The sequence below is a fragment of the Arvicola amphibius genome, chromosome 12, assembly GCF_903992535.2.
Source record: "Arvicola amphibius chromosome 12, mArvAmp1.2, whole genome shotgun sequence".
Classification (NCBI taxonomy): Eukaryota; Metazoa; Chordata; class Mammalia; order Rodentia; family Cricetidae; genus Arvicola; species Arvicola amphibius.
In genome coordinates, this window is record NC_052058.2 from 80,563,349 (window position 1) to 80,585,531 (window position 22,183).

A 22,183-nucleotide genomic window follows, 5' to 3' on the forward strand; every position below is an offset into this window, starting at 1 on the left:
GAATTATACACTTAGAATTCCCTTACTAGAAATGAAAATGCACAATCTCAGTTAAAATGTCATCAGATCTTTAATCTCTTAGAAGTAAGGAGAGCTGCAATTTGCCTGGCTATGATCATTAAGAAAGTCATCTGTCACACTTCATACTTCAGGACTGTCTATAATACTGATGATAATCACCTGTTCTACTGTGCGCATAGAGATGGCTCTTTCCCATTATTGTGCTCACAGAGTTGACTCTCTTAGTATTTCCTGAACATCAATCTGAGACGAGAACATGAAAGAAATCCCCAAAGTACAAAAATTATAATGAAAATATCTGAAAAACTGGTCAGGACTATAAAGGTATTCTTTTCCAAATATAAGGCTTCAAAATCTACTACAATATAAACTTTAACACTCAGTTATAACGTCACTTTAAAACCAAACTTTCACTAACTTCTCAAATACAATCACAGTGAGAAATACGGTTCTCTCTTTAGGGATGTACCAATAGTATTGCTGCATACATCATCATATTATGCAAATTAAAGTTTGAGAATGTATTCAAAACTAAATTTTAAAATTTCAGGAAACATGTTGTGATTATTTACCTATTTCAAGATGCTTTTACAAAACAGGTCTTAAAACCATCATTATAAAGGGGTAATCAGCAAATGTCAACTATTAAAACCACAGCTAGCAAAAATAGAAAGCGGTATTATGTTCTCTACAGTGTTTTTAAATAGTTTTGGAAAGAGAAATACAAAATAAAACTTACCTGAATGTATTTTCTTGTGCTTTGTTAGGTGGTCGTGGCGAATAAATGTCTTCCCACACTCATCACACTCATATCTCTTATCATCGTGATGTACTCGTAAGTGCAGCCTAAAGATAAAAGACAGCAGACTGCTCAAACTGGCGTGGAATGAAAGTACTTGATAATGATTTAGTGATAGAAAAGAATGAAAACAGGCTGGATGCTCGAGCACCCTCGTATATCATTTGCTCTGCATGTAGCACTTTCAGAGTCCTTCTGTCTTTTAAATAAGATCCTGAGGTTACTATTCATTTCTCCCAAAAAGGCACTTCGAAATATGCATATCCCATATAATTCTAAATACTTCCTAAGTTCTTAGATATTAAATCTACCTCACAGACTCTTCCAAATATTTGTGGATGTTATTGATCAGAGTCTCAAGGATATATTTAAGGAATTAGAATTGTTCAAATGGATAAGTATACAAATAACTACAAGATAATGACAGCTAATGATTGATAGTAACAACTGATGATTATATTATTCTGGAAAGCTGATATTATATACAAATTGATAGCTGGCAAATTGTAATATTTTAAAAGACCTCAGGCTTATAAAAATAATATTTTAACTACTTCACACGAAAAAATGGTGATTTAAATTCAAAGATAAACAATAAAAGGTTTGGATTATTGAAATTTACCTAGTTTGAATCACTTTTTCTCCTACAATATTTTGTGTATACCAAAGTGAAATGAACACTCTTTCCACTCAAGTTTCTAAAATAAGTGTTGACTTTATATTAACTAAAACAGCCAAGTGACAAGACAAAATAATCTCTTTACAGTTAAAGAGATAATAAATGAAACTATGACTATTAAGGCCATAAGATTATAATTCTAGAATTTAACATATTTCTTCGTAAGTACCTATTTAGGGAGAAATTGAGAACCTTCAGTTGCAGTCATTCAGACATAAGACAGACAAGGAACAATGCCCAGAAGGCCATCTAAAACTGAGAATTCCAGAATCCTTAATCTTATTTCCATACTAAATATACTCTTCTACAATGAAGGATGAAGAAATAAAAAAAAAAACTTGGAACACCAGTGTTTTAATACTATTTTCACCCAAAGACAAAATAATTTAATATTTAAATAATGAACGTTTAGTAAAGACTCTGGTAAAGTTGATAATGAGGAAATATTCAATGTTTTATACAGAGAACAGAAATAATTAAAGAAAAATTAGTAGGTTTTTCCCAGATGCATATAATGAGTCTGAAGAAAGGATTTAATTGAACAAAGCACTTATAATAAAATAGAATTAAAACAGACCTGTAATTTTATCTCATTCAGTACAAGGGAAGATAACTCACCTGTACGAGCTTCCATGACGAAAACTTTGCCCACAGATACTACAAAGATGAGGTTTTTCTCCACTATGGATTCTTAAATGTTCTTTCAAGGTTGTCCTATGTTTAAAAATTTAAAACCACATATATAATATATATATTCCAGAGTTCTTAATTTTATATTTTCTGACATAGATAACACATTATATTCCTTTTAATGTCAGTATACATAATAAATGCAGAGTTCGAACTCCTTATTAAAACAAAGGACTGCAGTTTAACCATCCTTCAGCAAGCACTTTGCTAGAACACCTGTAGTTCTTTTAAAGTTTTTCTACACACCTAAAGTTCTGAATCAGGGTGAACAAAGTTATTTAAGGAGAGAGTAGTAAAAGGAAGTGTCCCTGACTTCTGGTGGCTTTTCCAACCGTTTTGGTTTGGTTTTCATGTCAATCTATCAGGTGACTTTGAAAGGCAGACATGAGCCGAAGCCCTGCCAGCAGATGGTGCTCATCTATCTACAAGAACCACCAAGCCTGACAAGTGTAAATCAGGAGAGGATAGGATGCCAAGCTCAGTGGGGGAAAACCCTGTAGATATTTCTAAACTTAAGTAAAAGACAACTACAGTAAACAGAGAAGTGTTATCTTCGTTTTGTTCTGTTTTTCCCTCTTGGCTCATTTGATTATTTTGTTTTAATATAAGGGGGAAAATAAATTCATTACCCACCTAATAAATTTATAATTTTCTAACCTATAAATATGATTTTATATTAAGTGGCATAATGATTTTCCAACTCTCCTACCACATTCATAATTTATATTATAAATTTGGCATTTCTAATTCTAAGTTGAAGACCATAAAGCTTAAATACACTGAAGGTTTTAATTTTTGCATAGTGTTTCACAATGTAATCCAAGCTGATGACAAACATAAGCATCCTTCTTTGCCTTCCGAGTAATGGGATTGCAGACATGTGTCACTAAACTTGGCCTCAAAAATATATAAAACTTACACCTGTTTTTCAAGAACAGCATTAAACATATGCTCAGGAACTGAAACATTATCATACTGTCAGGTCCCTCACTTATCCTATTTTCTTTGAATTTTTTGACTGTGAAGGAAATAAGTACAAAAAACATTTCATTAAATGGGCTGCCAAGCCGAACCTGAATATATTTTCTAAAGGTATCTTGACTTCAGAATTTGGATCTAAGGATATTATGCTTTAGAAAAGAGTTTCTTCTTTTGTTTCACAGAGGATGAGACCCTGTGGAATGCTTCTATCCCAATATGGTATGATAGACCACACCCTCCTGAAAGGTTGCTGTGAACACCCTCAAAAAAAATTACTTCACTCAACTGCCGACTGAGATGAACCTGGCACACAGGTTAAACCATGAAAGATCTGATTACCAGCGCCCCCATTCAGCGCGAAGCAGTTTGGAGAGAAATAACTGGGCCCATATTCCCAAAGATTGTTTATAAATGTTCTTTTACATTTAAAGGGGGATATGATATAGATATGAATAATTTGCATTGGTATGGATTTTAAGGTCAATTTTCTTATATGTATATGTATTTCTGATATTGATTAAGGTATTGTGATTGTGCAGTTCATTTAAAAAATGTCATGTATAATTAGGAAATATAGGTTGTTAGTAGATAATCATCGATAATAGTCAAGCTTGTAGTTATGTTAGATTTTCTAGATGTACATAGATATATTTCAGATAAGCATTCTTTATATCTTTCAAAGACTACAGAATATGGCATTTAATGTTTTAATAACTTAGGGCTTTTCATGACAATAAGACACGTCTGCTCCTGGCAGCACCAATCTATTTCAAGAGGAAGATGGACATCGAAGAAGCTCCTTATGGAGTTTGATAGACATTTGGGCAAGAAACTGCTCTTGCCTGGACTGTTGCATAAACTGGACACAAAGAACCCACAGAAAGAGGACTGCTGAACTTGCCTAAAGGTGAGATGGTCTTTCGGGGTTCCTGACTCGTGAAAGAGTCTGCGAGAAATTCTGGAGGACACAGAAGATAGTGACTGAACTTTCTTTGAAATTTCCTGTTTCATGGAAATGTCTCTGGATACTATGAGCCTGAAGGCTGAAGATCGATGCCCCAACAGTACAGAGGAACTTTGGGTGACTGTCCAGGCAGCGAGATGTCTCTGTCATTTCTAGAGTTTTGGAAGTTGCTTATTTCTTGTTTACTTAGGTAATATTATATCCTTCTGGAGTCTTTGATGGAGTTGAAGAATAAATAGATAGTTATAATTTTCCTTAGTTATAATAAAAGATAAAGTAGATATAAATAATGTAACTGTAATTCTTGCTTGATTGACTGTTTTGTTATATGCAATTTTACTATGTTAAAGTTAAAGCCTTTCTTTTTTGTTTAAACAGAAAAAGGGGAAAATGTAGGCAGGTCTTCTATGTGTTACTTTCATTGGTTAATAAAGAAACTGCCTTGGCTTTTTGATAGGACAGAAAATTAGATAGGCAGAGTAAACAGAACAGGATGCTGGGTAGAAGACAGTGAGGCAACCGCCATGAAGCTCTGGCCCAAGATGGACATAGGCTACAATCTTCCTGGTAAGCCACAACCCCGTAGTGACACACAGATTACCAGATATGGGTTAAAACAAGATATGAGAGTTAGCTAGTAAGAAGCTAGAGCTAATGGACCAGGCAGTGGTTAAATCAATACAATTTGTGTGTTTTTACTTTGGGTGTAAAGCTAGCCGTGCAGGAGCCGGGCGTGATGAAAAGCAGGCCTGCTCGCCTCCTCACTACAATCCTATTCCCCTTTCTCTCCTCAGATTTTCCAAGAGTTCACAAGGCCACCCTGACATGCCAGAAAAGTGACAAACAAACAGGATGTAGAAAACCAACCATCTGAACCTGCAAACCCTGGCTTCTATGATGTCTTTGTCATTTACATTTTAAACTAAAGTATAATCAGAGTACTTTATGTCCTGAGTTATCTACCTCCTATAACACTTATTAATAATTTATAACACATGTAAGTTCTTCAACGTTTCTGAGTGTGCAGATAATTTTACCTTTCTCGTACTGACTTCCCACAAATGAAGCAAGTCCATTTTCTCTTTCCACCATGAGTACATTCTATATGGCGTTTCAAATTTCCAGTGTCATTGAATTGACGACCACATATATCACATGGAAAGGGACCTATAAAAAGCATGTATTTGAAGTTTAAAGATAGAGATAAATACTATGCTAAATTCAATAGAGCTAACACAAATTTGTTGCTAGCACCAACAGGAGCATACGCAAAATCTGTAATATTCTGAAATTATTTATTTATATTCTCTTCCTTCCTAGGTTGTTTATTCCCAAAAGGCATTTCTAGCACTTAGGCCCAAATACAAGGTTTTATCTACAAAAAAAAAAAAAAAAAAAAAAAAAAGGTTGCCATAGTGACATACTGACCTTTCCTGGTTCTGACTTCACCATTTTACCAAGTAACTAACTTAAGACAATTAAGTTCTACTGAACATCAAGCTAAGAGAAAAACATGGTGATGGCTGCACAGCAGACACAGTTCAAGGAAACCATCCACCTGTAAGACGGTGTCTCAGAATTTGCAAGAATAAATTGAAGGAGGAATTATGAGGAATATATCATAACAGCACAAGGAAAAGAGACAGAATTTGGACATGGACTCAGAGAAGATTTAAAGAAAAACTGATCCAAAAATATAGGAAATTTCTACATTAGAAATGAGGCAAGGTTTGAAAAGTTGTATCACTACCATGCACGCTTAACATATTTAAATCTGTATTTCTTTGAGAATGGAATTTTAATGTATTACTCATGTATTAACTAATTCAACAAATATTTGTTAATTCATTTTAAGTACCACTGAAACTCCCTCCTCAATCCCTGCACGGAGAAAAGAAAAGGTCTCCAAACAGTTGGGAAAGAAAAGGCAGTACTAGTGAAGTTGAAAATAAACCAATAAGCTGTAGAGCAAGAGGAACCTGCCATGACAAGCGTGAGTTGAGTGCAGCATAACCATCTATTCTTAACATCTCCTAGCCTGTTAACTCTCTGTACACTTGATGTACCCAGCAAGGAGAGGAAGAAAAGAGCATCCACCTGCATGGTCAGTTACTTGTTAGGGTTCCTTGACAACTTTTCATTTTTTCCAACACTGGATGTTCAGTTTTGCATGTCGTCAAGCTTCTCTCAACTCTCTATTTCATGAAGCTAAGCTAAAATCTTACCTTTAAGCAGAACTTCAAAATAACCATACACAGGACAGAATAAGCTTCATGTCATCTACAAAGCTACTTTACCCACATTATTCTTACTTCCTATAAATTATTAATTAAGCTGTCAATAAAAAAAATAAACCTGAGAAAAGACTTCCATGTGGGATGATAAGGATAAAATTACCAAGCCATACTTTCAAATTTAAAATCTAACTCTCCATCTAGGCCATAAGATTTAGGTAAGAAACTCAGACAACATTTTATTCCAAATATACTAAGTATATTCATTCAGGAAAAGGTTTTATAAAATCAAATGCCCCGTGTCACACTCTTAATCAGAACTAATCAATGATCAACTGTGAATTGTTTATAATCTGATACTTTTGCTATTCAAAAAAAAAAAAAAAGACCAAGCCATATTTGCTGATCTACAGGAACTGTAAGTACAACTCCCTTTGCCCTAATTCAATACCCACAGTTCATCAAGTGTTTCAATAGTCCTCCCGAAAAAAACAGCTTAAAAAGCCTTACAGTACCAGGAAAGATATAAAGATGAGTAAAACAAAAAACATCAAATGACAAAACTTTAATGAAAATAAATAACTGATATCCCATGTTCATAAGCGGGAAGACTCAAGAACATCAGGACGTCTACTTTAATAGACAGGATTAATAACATCCCGATCATTCCTGACAAATTATTTGAAGGGTATCAATAATTGAATTTGTTTTTTCTTTAACATGGTCTCTCCATGTAGACAAGGTTAGCTTAGAGTCATTATGCAACACAAAGTTTGCAAAATTATGCGGACCCTCTTGTCTCAGCTCCTAAGTGCTGGGACTTGGGCATGAGCCACCAAGCCCAGCCTGAAAAGCTGATATTCATCTTTATGTAGAGACAAGAAATCCAGACTGGACAACATAATACTGAAGTCAAAAACAAAGTTAGAAGACCAATACTACCAGACTTCAATGCTTACTATAAAGCTAATAATACAGACAGTACACAGAACAGTAGATAGACTCACACAAACACGAACTGAACTAACAAAGGAGCAAAGGCCACACAATGGTCCTTTAAATAAAGAAATGGCGCTAAAACAGTTTGACAACCATGTACACAAGAAAGAGACTAGAGAACCTCACAAATATAAACACAGTCTACAAATTGTGTCCTTTGCCAAATGAACTCAAAATAGCTCACAAACCTAAATAGATAATTACAAAACTTATACAAACAATATAGGCAAAAGTCTAGGTGATACTGGGTTTGACAATGTTTGGAATGACACTCTTGAAAGTTGAGTTTTGTTCTATGGCAGAAACGTGTCAATGCAATGAGTGACAAGCCAGATTTGGAAGGAATAACTAATAAAGTAGCATAACACAAAATACATAATGCATTCTAAAGGGACTGAAGAGACGGCTAGGCGGTTAGAGCACATACTGCTCTTCCAGAGGATCCACTGGGGTCCCAACAGGCATGTTGGACAGTTTACTACCACTTGTAAATTCAACACCTCACCCTCTTATGGGCACACACAGTATGAAAACACAAACACAATTAAAATAATAAAAATAAATTCTTAAAAAATAAAATATTTTCAAGTCAGAGAGATATAAAAACGCACACACAAACACAATTAAAATAATAAAAATAAGTCTTTAAAAAAATAAAAGAATTTCCAAGCCAGAGAGATGGTTCAGATGGTAAAGGTGTTTGCCACTAAACTTGATAACCTGAGTTCCATCCCTGAACCACATGGTGGAAAGAGAAACAAACTCCTACAAGTTGCCCCAATACCTCATCATAGACATACACTGTGACACGTGACACGCACACAAAAATACCTAGGTATTTTTTAAAAGAAGTCTCAAAAAAAACCCTCAACAATAAACAACGAAACAGCCACACTAAAACATAGTTAAAGACTTAACACAGATCATCAAAGACAAATAACAAACACATGAACAGATGTTCAACACCACATCTCCAGTAAAATGCAAATGAATTACTGATATAGTAAGCAATTATTACGGTGGCTGAAACACAAAATTCTGACAATACTAAATGTTAAATGCTAAAGTAACAGGAGTTCTAATGCAGTTGGCATAATCATTTTGGAAGACAAGATGGCAATTTCTTTTTTTTTAATTTTAATGAACAAATTTATTTGAAGAAAACTGAATTAAGGACATGATAAGCTTATTAAAAGATGGCAATTTCTAACAAACAATGTATTCTAAAAATCCAATAGACCTTTTCTTCATGTTCTTAGGTTTTTATCCAAGCAAACTGAAAATTTATGTACACAACAAGACTTGTAAACAGATAACTACAGTCATTTTATATTCAATCAACAAAACTTGGACATTCATTGCTTTTTAAAATGTACCATGAGGTGGGGTGCTCTGTGTGTACAGAGGTTGACAGCCATGTGCAGGGAATGCTCTGTGTGTACAGAGGCTGACAGCCATGTGCTGGGGATGCTCTGTGTGTACAGAGGCTGACGGCCATGTGTTGGGGATGCTCTGTGTGTACAGAGGCTGACAGCCATGTGGTGGGATGCTCTGTGTGTACAGAGGCTGACAGCCATGTGGTGGGATGCTCTGTGTGTACAGAGGCTGACAGCCATGAGGTGGGTGCTGATGTGGGATACCCTTTATACACAGAGGCTGGTAATACAATAACTACCTGCACCTTCTCAATTTCTTCATTTACTTAAAACTACTCTTTTAAAAGAGACTTCTTTTAAAGATCATAATATTATTACTTCATTTCCCCCTTCTCTTTACAATCTCCAAACAATGGAGATTTTTTTTTTTTTAGAGGAAAAAGTACAGTTTAACAGTGGTAAGCTCTTTTAGATTCAGATAATCAGAAACTAGATGACTGCTTTATGAAAACACAACTTACCCAGATGGAACTTCTCCTGATGCTTTAACCGTGCAAATCGGGATTTGAAATGCTCTTCACAATAGGTACATTTAAAAGGTTTATCTTGTGAATGCAGAATCATGTGTTCCTCCAAGTGTGGTCTTCGAGTAAAAGATTTCTTACAAATCTAAATGAGAGTGTATATAAAATGTAGTTACCTTAATTTGAGCCTAAATTAAAATACAAAGCTCATAATAAAGATAAAACATACAAGTTCAAGTAAAGATAAACATCTTTCAACAGAAAACTTACCTAAGTATTACCAATCTTCTGACTATGTTAAAAAGGGGGTGGGGAATAAGAAACACTAAAAGAATTATAGTTCAGAATTGTTAAATTAACCCTAAAGTTAAAAAAACTTCCAATCATTCTTTAGTTAACATGACTATAACATACTCTTAGTATCTTAATTCTAGATAGCAATTTCTTTTTTTAAAAAAAATTATTTTTAATTTATTCATGTCAGTGTTTTGAACACATATGTGTATGTGCATCACATGCATGCCTGATGCCCATGGATGTCAGAAGAAGGCGTTGAGTCCCCTGGAGCTGATGTATGGATGGTTTTCAGTGGGAACAGGATCTGGGTCCTTTGCAAGAACAGCCAATGTTCTTTAAGCAGGTGAGCCCCCTCTCCACCCATGGATATCAATTTTTTTTGTTTTTGTTTTTGTTTTTGGAGACAGGGTTTCTTCTGTAGCTTTTGTAGACTGTCCCAGAACTAGCTCTTGTAGCCCAGGTTGATATCAATTTTTTTAATCCACAAAATAAAACCAAATTTATATTAGGAATAAAAGGATTTCTTTATTATTATCACCATATATTTAATTAGGATTATCAATAATTATATCACAGTAAACCCCTCAACTTTTATCTCAGTTTTCAGAAATAAGAAAACACTGTATATAAAAATATGATATATGGCCAAATGGTGATGGTGCACGCCTTTAATCCCAGCACTTGGGAGGCAGAGGTAGGAGGTCTTCTGAGTAAGGCCAGTCTGGTCTACAGAGTGAGTTCCAGGGTAGCCAGGTCTAAACAAAGAAACCCTATCTTGAAAAACAAACAAAAAGTTATCTGGGATTTAAAAAGAGTGAAACTGCAGTAGCAAGAGACAGCAGTACCAACTAGGCACAATTCTAAGATTATTTCATTTAATGCTCAAAAAATGCTACAGAGCAAACATAACTATTAATATCATTTTTAGAGTTGAGGATGATAAAACTTTAAAGTAAAGAAGACATTATCTTGTGTAGAGTCAAAGAAATTAACTTCAGTGTTTTGAAACTGCAATCAGAGAAGGAACAACTCCGGAAGTGTGCGAATATATATATATATACACACATACATACCTAGACATATAGAAGATAGATAAATAGACAGATAGATATATATGTTAATCTTTAGATTAGCAATGTAAATGATAAGCAATATTAAACATTAAACTATATACAACTAAATACTACAAAAAGAAATCCTTAAGGGTGTGACAGATTAAACAGATTTCTTTTGCTATTACTCCCACTGAATTCTTCTCCCATCTACTTTGTTCTAGAACTGACCATTTAACCAATAGCATGTGGTAGAAGTTGTGACCTGGGACTTCTGAGGCCTTGAGTAGGCTTCTTGGCATGCACATGTACGCAGACATACACACACATGCGCGCGCACGCGCGCGCGCACACACACACACACCTCCCCCATCTGTCTCTACCGGTATGCCCACTCTCTGTCTCTCCATCTCTCTCTCTGAACCTAGCTACTAAACTAGAAGGGTGGAGGAAGCCCAAGCAGCTTCAGAAAGAGCAAGAAGGTAATCTCTTGTTCCCTGATCCATCCTTACTAACACCAGTCATCAGCATCACCAAGTTGACCGCTATATTAGTAAGTCACTGTGAAAGTGTCCCCAAAACAGAAAAAAATCATCCAGTACTTTATAACAACCCAGTTACTTTGATTAACATAGCACAGAATCAAAGAAATACCTAGTAAAGCCCTGTCTTCAGTTTGGATACCTGACACACAAAAAGATGAAACAGTAAAAAGCAGTTTAAGAACCCTTGAACTTCAACACGGTTTATTATACAACAAAGGACAACCAAAAATGGAGAGTTTAATTTTAACATCTACATTCTACCATAACAATGTTAGAGATCATTATACACAACTCTCAATACAAAGCATAGTGATTTTGCTAATTGTATGCAGGGACAAGATCAGGAAATAATAAAAACCAAAACAGAATCTCCATTACTGAGACCTACTATCTGGAAACTACGCTTGCAGAAGAAATTTTTTTAAAAAAAATTCAAATAATTTGATTAAAAAAATTCTAAAAGTGAGATAAGTTCTATTACTTTAAACCCAATTACCTTTGTTTCCCAAAAGACAACATTACATTTGCTTTGATTTTCTAATAGAAATTACAAATTCTTACTTCACATTTCCAACTTTCACTTTTAGTCTTCTTGATGGAAATAAACTCTTGTGCATTTTCAGGATGAAATCTATGAAGAAGAGAAAACATTACGAAATTATGCTAAGTAAGTCTATATTTCACATGAATCTATCAACAGTGATCTCAAGAATCAGATGCTAGCCCAGTGTGATACATGCCTCCTGGAACCTTACACTCAGGAAGCTGAGGCAGGCGGAGCTAGTACTGGTGGCCAGCCTAGGCTACAAATCAAAACTCTGCTTCAAAACACAAAGAATGAAGTATGATTTGTTCATTTTTGTTGTTGTTCTTACTGTTCTCATTCTATAGCCCAAACTGGCCTTAAACTTACAGCAATCTATCGGCCTCAGCCCCACATGCTGGGATCAGGGTCATCAGCAACCTTACCCACCTTAGGTCTCAATTTTTCTTATAATCACAGGTACATTTAGTAAGAATATAGGTTCCACCATTTTAAAGATTTTATGCATATATCTAAATTACAAAGAAATTAAGAAAATATATGTAAATTATTCTTAAATAAAATCTGCATGTGTGCAGACTTCAGTTTTTAGAGTTAATATTCAACACTGTATGACTCACAAACTTTTCCACACTAAAGGTGAATGTGAAAAATAAATTTCCTAAGAGTTTCAACACCACATATTTCTGAAGACTTACTTGTTGAAACCAAATTTAAAAAAAAAAAAAGGATAATTAAACTGCATCATAAACTGTACATTAGAGGCCATGTTCTTGTTGCGTGGCCAAAAGGCTTCAACAGAACAAACTATGAACTATATCAACAAACTAACCCTGGCTGTTGTTTTGTTGATTTGTAAACTCTGCAAAACCATAAAGCAGTGCCAGCATTGGAAATAAGCACCTTGTAGACATTTCCAGTGTACTTGTGTTTCCATTAGAAGGCACAATGACATATACAATGGAAGCAAGACAATACTTGCCTCTTGACGTGCTTGGCTAGTGTCTTCTTGCTCGCATGAAGCTTATTACAGTAAGGGCACTTGTGCTCCTTCTTGTGAAACTCTACTTCATTACTGTGCTTCTTTCTGTGAACAGTTAAGTTAGACTTTGTCGAATAACGCTGGTGACAAATATCACACTCAAAAGGCTTCTCACCTGTGTGCACACGGGTATGACTCTCATATTTCCCTACAATGAAGAAGAAAATTAAGTTTAACAAATCTGCTGTGCTGCAACTAAAATTTCAGAGTGGAATAAAAACACACAGTTTAATAATATATACACCCAATTCGTATAGGAAACTAAAAAGAAAAATATTTACCTAAATTTCTAACTCAAATGAACCTCAAGCCGGGCGGTGGTGGCGCACGCCTTTAATCCCAGCACTTGGGAGGCAGAGGCAGGCGGATCTCTGTGAGTTCGAGACCAGCCTGGTCTACAAGAGCTAGCTCCAGGACAGGCTCTAAAGCTGCAGAGAAACCCTGTCTCGAAAAAACAAAAAAAAAAAAAACCAAAACAAATCAAATGAACCTCAAGACTCGGTGCTTCAAGCTTACTACTTAAAGTATACTTTCCCTCAAAAGCTTCAGTAATAAAACATTTACTTGTTCATGTATTTTAAAAATCCTAATGCTCCAGGCTGTGGTGGTATATGACTTGAATCCCAGCACTCAAGAGGCAAAGACAGGCAAATCTCTAAATTCAAGGGCAGCCTGGTCTACAAAGTGAGTTCCAAGGCAGCCAGGGCTACACAGAGAAATCCTGTTTTGAAAAAACAAAAATAGTAAAATAGATCTTAATGTCTGAAATTTTCCTGAAAAAGTGTTGACAATTTCTGAATATTGAAATGTACTTTTTAAATGTAAAAGTAACATTTAGAAAAATATCTACTCATTTAACATTATATCCACAATTTACTTTTCCTATGCATACCCACAAACTCAGTGTTCAAAATTGGGAGATCTTATTCAAATATTACCAAAACTGTTTACTTATTTTGTTATTTTTCATTTCACAGGAGGCATTCTGGAAAGAATGCAACAAAGTTAGAAGAGTTAACAAATAATTAACAATACAACTCATTTATATAAGAACTCCTTAAGATACAAGAAAATAAAGTACAGCTGTGTGAATGAAATGCTACATCCAGCACATGCAGGTAAAATCTGAGCAAGCAGGAAAAGATGAACAGGCATAAAAGGCAGCCATCATACTGTGGAACGCGTGCCTAAGATCTTCATCTACTCAGAATGGACAATACAGGGATCCTAATAGAAATAACCAAGACACTGTAACACAGACAACAACAAAAGAAAACAAGAAAAGTACAGTGAAAAAGAAAACAAATAGATGCTTACAATTGGTTTGATTTATTTCCATTCTTATTTAGCATAAAGTTCTTTATATCATTATGTAAAATATAAATGTCTATGTTTCTGGGGCAAAAAAAAAAAAAATCACAGGTAAATACAGGCCACGTTGGATCTTTGTACCAAGACACAAATCCTGTCTCCTTAAATTGTTGAATGTATGACTTGGGACAAACAACTTCTCTGCTTCAACTTTTCCTCATCCAAACAACAAAATATGCATAAAATTTTCTGCAAAGCAGTCTGTATCCTCTTTTATATACATTTGTCCAGAAAACAAAGACTGTTACCCGCTACCTCCTCAGATAGCTGTGTCCTAATTAAGCGAAAAATTTAGCCTCTCAGGACCTGAGTTAGAAAAACTTTATGTATATAATAAATGAATATATAAATGACACTTAAAGCATTCGAGTACCTAGTAAACACTAATAAATATTAGTCATTATTACCGCCAGCATCTTTAGTACAGAGTCTCAGAACTGGAAACAACATATCAACTCTCTAATATACAAATTTCAGTTTTGGTTCCAAATGGAACCTAAAAATATAAGGTATAAGAAAAATTTTGGACCAGTTGCTTACTTTCTATAAACATATTACAGTTATAAAGATCTTATACTAGTATTAAGTAGCGTTTTTATTACATTTGCAATCAAGACTTTTTTCTACTTGGAATAAAACTTAAGATATATACTGAATATTAAAATCATAGAATAGACAGTTAATTTTTTAAAATTAACTATTAAACCTCGCCTTCTTAGATCAGTAGTCTTAAAAAGATTAACAGAAAAAAATTAAACTTAAATAGCTCAAAGTACTGTGTGTGCATACATACATACCTATATACATGCATGCATACGTGCATGAATGTGTGTGTGTGGGGGGGGTGTGGGTGTGTTGGTGGGGGTTGCCCATACACACAGAGCCAGAGACCAGAGCAAAGCACTGGGTGACTGGGTGTTCTCCTCAAGGCCCTCCACCTTGTAGTCTTGAGACAGGTGGCTCAATGTACAGTAAGCTTGCCCATCAACTTATCTTCTAGAAGGACAACTCCAGGAACCCACCTGTCTCCACTTCTCAATCTGAGACGTATAGGCACATGCAGCCATTTTCAACTTTTTATGTGGGGCTCAACTGAGGTCCTCAAGGCTTCATATCTGTAGAGCTACTTCCCCAATCCCCAAACATAAAGGTTTTTAAAAAAAATCTTTTGAAGTAAATATAGTAAATGTGATTTTTTTAATTTGCAAGATTTTTATAATAAAATTTAAATAATTTACAAAAGAAAAATAATAAAATAAATATAATAATGCCAAAAGACTGAGATAAATTCCTATAGCATAACGAATCACAGAAATGAAAAACCTTAAGTTACAAACTCAGAAGTTTATGCACATCCGTATCGCATAGCCCATTGTCTCCAGGACCTTGAAATTCTGAACAAGAACAACAGAAAAGCTTGAGGGAAAGCTTGACTCAGAAGATCCAAGTACGTCTCCAGAGATTTATGAAGAAAAAAATATATAACCCCCCAATAAATCTCATGCTTAAAGCAACTGGCAGGAGTGTGGGGTGTGAAAGGGACACCCCTCGGTAGAAACAATATCTACAATCTACATTCATTTCTTCATTTCTGTGTGAAGAGGTTCCCATATCAATGTATAAAATCAGCACGTTCTCTTCAAACTTAACAGTCTATTTAAAAAACAGCATATAGTGGAAAACTGTGCAGTCATCTTCTGAACCAAATCTCAATATGAATTATCTCAAAGTTAGAATTGCAAACCAAAGATGTTTTCACATGAATAAATTTGTCTTGATGTATTTCAAAATTTACTCCCTCATATGGCTCAGGTTATTATTTTCAATTTTACATGCAGTTTTTGTGAGAAGCACCACTGAATGGCCCTACCATCTTTCATATCGGATAATGCTACTCTCAAGTGCACTTACTCATACAACACACCTTACCTTAAAGAGCACATAAAGTATTCTGCAGAGAATTACACCACTGTCACAATTCACTAAGAACCAAGGAGGGTCCTATCCCAACAGACCATATAAACTCATGTGTAAAGAGGGAGAGGGAACACAAAATGTTTTTGTCTCTAGAGGAGATTGTGATTTACTTCAAACAAAGATTTTAGTTCTGTGTAGGAAACAAAAAAATATAAATTATCCAAATTTTCTCTTACCCCATCTGTCATCTCTTTATTTTGCTTTTTACCCAGTAGGTTTTTGGTATACAGGGCAGCAAGGTCAAAGGACTCTTATTTACATGAGAATCGGATGAGAAATGGACAGCTGGTAGTCTCTGCAAAGACTTAACTAGATCAAGAGTGCTACTTGCAGCACCAGAAAGAATAAAAGATCCAAATAATGGAATAGAATTTTTTGGTCATGTATTGTACAGCTAATGGTTCCAGCAGAAATCTCAGAGTGTATCTCTTTAAGGCAGCCAAACAAGAAGATGATAAAGAAGCCTAACAGGGTCCGTCCAAGCCAATGGAAATCCAGATAACACCCTTTAAACTTATTTCAAGCCTGTAAGTGCTTGCTGCCAAATGTTAATGACCTGAAACATGCAAAGCACACTAACCAAGCACAAAGAATATAAGTTTCAGCCTCAATTTAGTTAGACCAGCAAATGATAATCAAAAATTTGAGAAGGATTTTTGAAAATCCTGTAAAAGGAATATGCATGAGAGAAAAATGACAGAATACAGCTATAAAGTTGCTTTGCGATTAGCAGACAAAACATTTACAGTGTATCTTCTACCACTCTTCTCTACCTGTCACCAATTGCTCTGAGGACATTCACCAGAAACACTGCTCTATCCTCATCCCCCTGTTCACTGCCAGTGTCACTCAGCAGCATTATGCTTCCGCCCCTTTGTTATATGCTCCTTCTTGCCTCTTTGGTTTTCTCATTTCCTTGCCCAATTTCCTTCTTCACACTGAAGACAGTATGGCTGTCATTCTCTTTTTAAGCTTCCCCTCACCAGTAGTTTCATCAGATAAAACATACTCCTCTGTATAGCACTGAAGCCATCCCAAAGCTGGCTCTCCTTTACTTGCCTACTCTTAGTGCCTGTCATTTTTCCTATGCCTCTTTACTTATTTGAAAGACAACCACACAATAGCAATTTCTAGAACATACCATACCTCACTACCTTTACACACTGACCCTTCTATCTTGTAAATGTCACCCTATTCTGTAAGTTTCAGGTTCAATATTACTAGTTCTGTGAAGCCACTCATCATTTCCCTGATCCTCCTGATAACATTAACTTTATTATACTAGGATAATTTTTGCATGTACTCAGATACTTGTGGACAGAGAATCACTTCCTATCTGTTTAACAGGGCTTGAAAGGCATCCAATGTTAATAAATACCAGGAGCAGCTAATACTCTTGTATACCTGCATTCTGTGTAGTACTTAAGTGGTTCTGCAGAACCATCCCATATAATTCTCACCATAATCATTCATATTATTAGCAACACATCAGCATCAGCTCATTTCACTTATGAAGGGGGAAAACTCACAGATTAAACAACTCACACAAGGCCTAGATTTAAAAACCGAGCGGTATGACCCTTCACCAGCTCAAGCTTTTAAATCAGCATGGAGATTTAAACAAGTACTAGATACACACACATAGAGACAGAGATACTTGGCTGTAGAAGAATGAGTGAACACTAAGCATGCCCAAGGCAGTCAAGCAACAGAAGGGAAAGACTGTAATGTAAAATTCATTCCGAAAAGTATGTTGGAAATAATCGCACACGGTAATCTACTGATTTTCATAATATATGGAATGACTTTGGTAAGAGACATTTTGCAAACTTTTTGATTTTTCAGCTTCAATCTTAGGCACCGTTTTCTGAGTTCATGTGCATAAAACTCTAGTTTCCTGGGGACATTAAGAAGAACACTCATATGATACCTTATTTATAAAACGACTTGAAGAAAAGTTAGGTTAAGCAAAATTAACAGACATATTTTCTAGTATTATTACAGAATTGCATCAAGTTAAAAGAGACTGTGTATTGTTTCCCAAACCTAGTGGAACTGAAAGTCCTACCTCAACAAAGTACCTCACAGACTGACTGTTCAAGAGAACAGTTTGAGACCCACATGCTGGACTATAATGCCCGTAGTGAACTGACCCTTGCTCACTGATTTCCAAGTCAAATTAGGCTAATTAAAGTTTGCAGAATACCATAAGCAGGGAGTACAAAGTCTAAGATGTGTAGGAAAAAAAAATATTCTAAGATAAAATGTTACCAGGTACCTCAGCTCCAATAGCTGCTTTCTATAGATACTCACATTGATAGAGCTACAGTGACATTTACTGCCAGGACTAACAAGTTTCTTGTACACATAAGCTCTTCCGACTGACTAAGCTGTTCAGTTATTTCTGTGTATGAAACAGAATAAAATTACTAATAATCATTAAACCGAACTGAGAAGAGTATCCTTAGAAATACATTCAAAAACTACTGTAAAAGCAAAAAAGAAAAAAGTTTTCACTGTAAAACAGGTCTATATGCTAACCTATTTTGATAGCAAATGATTACAAATAACTTAAAAACTGCATTTTGATCTATGCAAACAGCATACATAACCTAGGACAAAACAATTATGTATGGAAAGAACAGCATGGTTTCTTTTACAAGATCAGATTACACTACTTAAACTGCTTTAATTACTTTATGTGCAGAATGTACCTAACAATTTTATAATCAGAGTACATGTAACTCAAAACTAGCACTTCTAAAATGAAACTGGTGGTCAAAAGTTATATACAATAACTGCTGCTTTTCTGGAGTCTCTCTCCCAAATACAGAACCTACAACCTGTAGAGACACCATGACAAAAACATGAAAGAGTAAATATCAGATTTCTGACGCACGACCAATTTAAATTAACAAGATGAACGATGTGCTGAAAATCAGAGCATCTTCCCTACTACAGAACTCTTTGTACAAGTCCCTTGCGAAGTTTAGTTTTTAATGATTACCTCTAAAACAGTCACAGAGTATATGTTTAGAGCGAGGAAACAGGCTCTCCTTACCTATTCGGTCAAATGTCTTATCACATTTGGGGCACTGCAGGATTTTCTTATTGCTGTTCTGAATGACTACGGGAGCTAGCCCTTCGTGGATGCTCCCTGCAGAATCGCCAGCCTCGGGTTCCTCTTCCACATCGTTATCTTTATCACTCTGCTCGGTGTCAGAGTCCTCATCTGACATTTCCTCCTCTAGCTCGTCGTCTTCAGCATTGTACTCACTTCCAGGATCCTCAGAGTCATTCCTATCTGACTTCTCCTTGTCAAAACTTTCTTGATTCAAATTGTCTGACCCACCCCCACTTTCCTGTTCATCGTCACTAGTGTCCTCAAACTTAACAGGACACTTCCTATTCCTTTTTGACCTTCGTGCAGAAAAACTTCTCTCCAGCATTTTTAACCCATGTTTTTTCCCCAATAACAGGGACCTGTGAGTTTTAGCTAAATGATTCTCTAAGGACTTTTTATAGCAGAAATGTCTACTACAAAATTTGCACTGATGATTACTTGATAGTCTTCCAGTTAATTCATTTAGTGCTTCATCGGGAGATGACTTCTCAGTTAGTTCTGCCTGAAAAGTAGCAACGCTTTCATTATTCAGCAGCTTCACTGCATCAATAATGTCCAGAAATTTTGCGGCCTCTAAAACAAGAGGTATTTCATATTTGTACACAAAAAATTCTGACGTGTAAAGAAACTCAAGCAAATGCTGAAAAACCGAATGTGTTACGTGGTCCAGGGTGACGACATCAGTGCTTGGGTTTTTGCTCAAACATGCATGAAAATAACTACTACCAACTGCAACGACCACTTTATGGGCACTAAATTCTTTTCCTTCTACTATGATAAGTAAGTCGCAGAAAGACGGCTGCTTCTGCCTGTCATCGTTCAAATACTTCAGCAAATTCTTATTATACTGCAAAGAACTCAAAAGCTTTCTCTGATCCGGAGAGGGAGGAAGGTCTTGGTAACACTGAAGAGCCTCAGGGGTTGGTCTTTCTGTAGACTGAGTATAGGTCACTTGGCCGCACTCCACAGCAGCATTTTCTTCTGAAGAATCTTTGTGATAGCCCAGATGGATCTTCTCGTCAAGATTTGAAGTAACCTTTCTCCTTTTCTTCATTGCAGTACAGCAATTTTTGAACAGGAAACTTCATAAGTGACTTACGAGGTTTTTGAAACAAAACTAGATTGTCTTGAACAACAGCTTCTGAAGGGGCGTGCCCCACCGTTTCATGGTCTGCAAAACAGTGAGAATCACGTAAGAACGCCACAGCAAAGCAATCTTAAATAAGCAAAGGTGCTGTCAATTAATCTTTCCTAAATTGTAACTTAATCACAAAGTCAAGGGCACATTCACCAGCAGCTAAGATTTTGAGGGCGGAGAAGGAGGAGGGCTGGGTTTAGGGAAGACAACCAACAAAAGAATAGTGTTAAGTGAAGGCACAGCACACCTTCCAGGCCTGATTCACCACTAAGGTGGAAAGAAGAGAACAGAGAGAGGGCGATCCCGCCGAGGCTGCGGACCGTGCAGACACGCCGGGGCTGCAGTCCCGGTCTGGGTGCTGGGACAGTGACAATAAGACCAGCGCGGCCACGGAAAGCAAGTCTCCATTAGCATGCTTTCCCCGGGCGAGCGCGGCACAGCTCCTCAGAGACAGACCTTCCGAAAGCCACAGGGCAGAGCTGTGCGGCCCTAGGAGGGGCGTTGGGAGCGGAGTCGGCACGGGCGACCACTGCAAGCCGCGGAGCCTGCCCAGGCCCGGGTCGGCGGCGCCGCGCTCGCCCGTGACCCTTCCCTCCCAGGCTGTCCGGGCGAGCGCCCCACAGGCCCATTACCGGGAACCTCGGGCTCCCGCGCCGCGCCGCGCCGGCTCTGGGCAGCCAGCTCCGATCCCCGCGCGCTCGCGCCCGCGCCCACCCACTTCCGGGTCCGGCCCCCCACCTCATCCACCTCAGCGGCGCTCCTTCCCCTCGCGGAGTCCCGCCGCCGCCGCCCGCCTGGCACGTCAGCCGCGCGCAGCCGCCGAGCCGCGGCGAGAGGCCGGCGAGCCCGGGCAGCCCCCAGAGCGCATGCGCGCGCCTCCAGCCCCGCGCATGCGCTCTGTCAGCTCCTTCTGTTGCCTTCGGTGCCCTATCAAGGTCCTAAGTCCGTTATACCTTGTGTTAGTGGTGACTTCGGGTCCTTCGTTGATTGAACCAGAAAAACTGAGCTGCAGGAAGGGAAGCGAAGATTGCCTCTGATGAAGAGTTAGGAGGAACTGGCACGGGACAACCGGTATGTTTCCAGTTTGTCACCAAAGAGCCACCGCCGGGAGCTTGCTCAGTCTGTGGTGGCAAACACCCAAGTGCGGGCTAGAAGTCGCTGTGCGACGTTCGGACTGGCAATACACCTAAAATGTAAGCGCACCTGAAATTGTGCAGGTTGTTTTTAATTAACTTACTGTGACCAGGAAATGTTCATGGAGGTGTGAAGCTGAACAAACGGACAACCAAACCTCTAAAGGAACTTAGAGCCTGAGAACCGGTGCCTAACTAATTTTGTTGCATCTCCAACAAAATGAATGCCCAGGGACCGGATGTTGCCCATCTGGCGATGAAAGTTCTAGATCTTGTTTTCACAGACCTAAGAAGAATGGCACAAAGGCCATGACCAAAGGAAAAGGGCATCCCCTCTCCACCTGTAACACTGCCCTCTTCATAACCCACACGTCACTAGGCATCTGGAAAAGGCTAGCCTCTCATTAGAAGCCATGAGGTGAGGGAGCACGTAGTAGAATGCCTCAACTTTGTTTCCCTAGTATGGGTAGGCATTGCAATGGAGGTGCCTTGTCGGTTGCTGAACAGACTGATGTGGATAACTCCCTAGTAATGTGGTGCCCCCTGCCCTATCAGCTGCCAAAGACTGGCATCATCCAAATAAGCAGTTCCTCTCTAAGGCTTCAAAGGAAAGCCCCGCCTGTGTTTTCACCCCAGAACAATGCAAAGTGAAGACTAGATCATCAGCTCTTGCCTAAATTTCAAGCCAATTTG

General features: G+C 37.3%; 1 protein-coding gene across 3 annotated transcripts in view; it reads right to left on the reverse strand.

The window, feature by feature from the left end:
* Positions 1-21,212, reverse strand: part of Zbtb41 (zinc finger and BTB domain containing 41) — a 32,249-nt gene extending 11,037 nt beyond the window's left edge. The window contains exons 1-8 of one of the 3 annotated variants that reach the window (XM_038349542.1): positions 21,096-21,212; positions 19,157-20,390; positions 12,688-12,895; positions 11,723-11,792; positions 9,265-9,412; positions 5,172-5,301; positions 2,118-2,213; positions 761-867 (exon numbers count right to left, since the gene is read on the reverse strand). In XM_038349542.1, coding sequence (XP_038205470.1) covers positions 761-867; positions 2,118-2,213; positions 5,172-5,301; positions 9,265-9,412; positions 11,723-11,792; positions 12,688-12,895; positions 19,157-20,273 — 1,876 coding nt within the window. In that variant the 5' untranslated portion in view covers positions 20,274-20,390; positions 21,096-21,212. Of the gene's footprint in view, positions 1-760; positions 868-2,117; positions 2,214-5,171; positions 5,302-9,264; positions 9,413-11,722; positions 11,793-12,687; positions 12,896-19,156; positions 20,391-20,989; positions 21,027-21,095 lie in introns of those variants that run through there. The other 2 variants (XM_038349543.1, XM_038349544.1) reach the window with 2 other exon arrangements.
* Between the last annotated feature and the right edge of the window lie 971 nt (positions 21,213-22,183).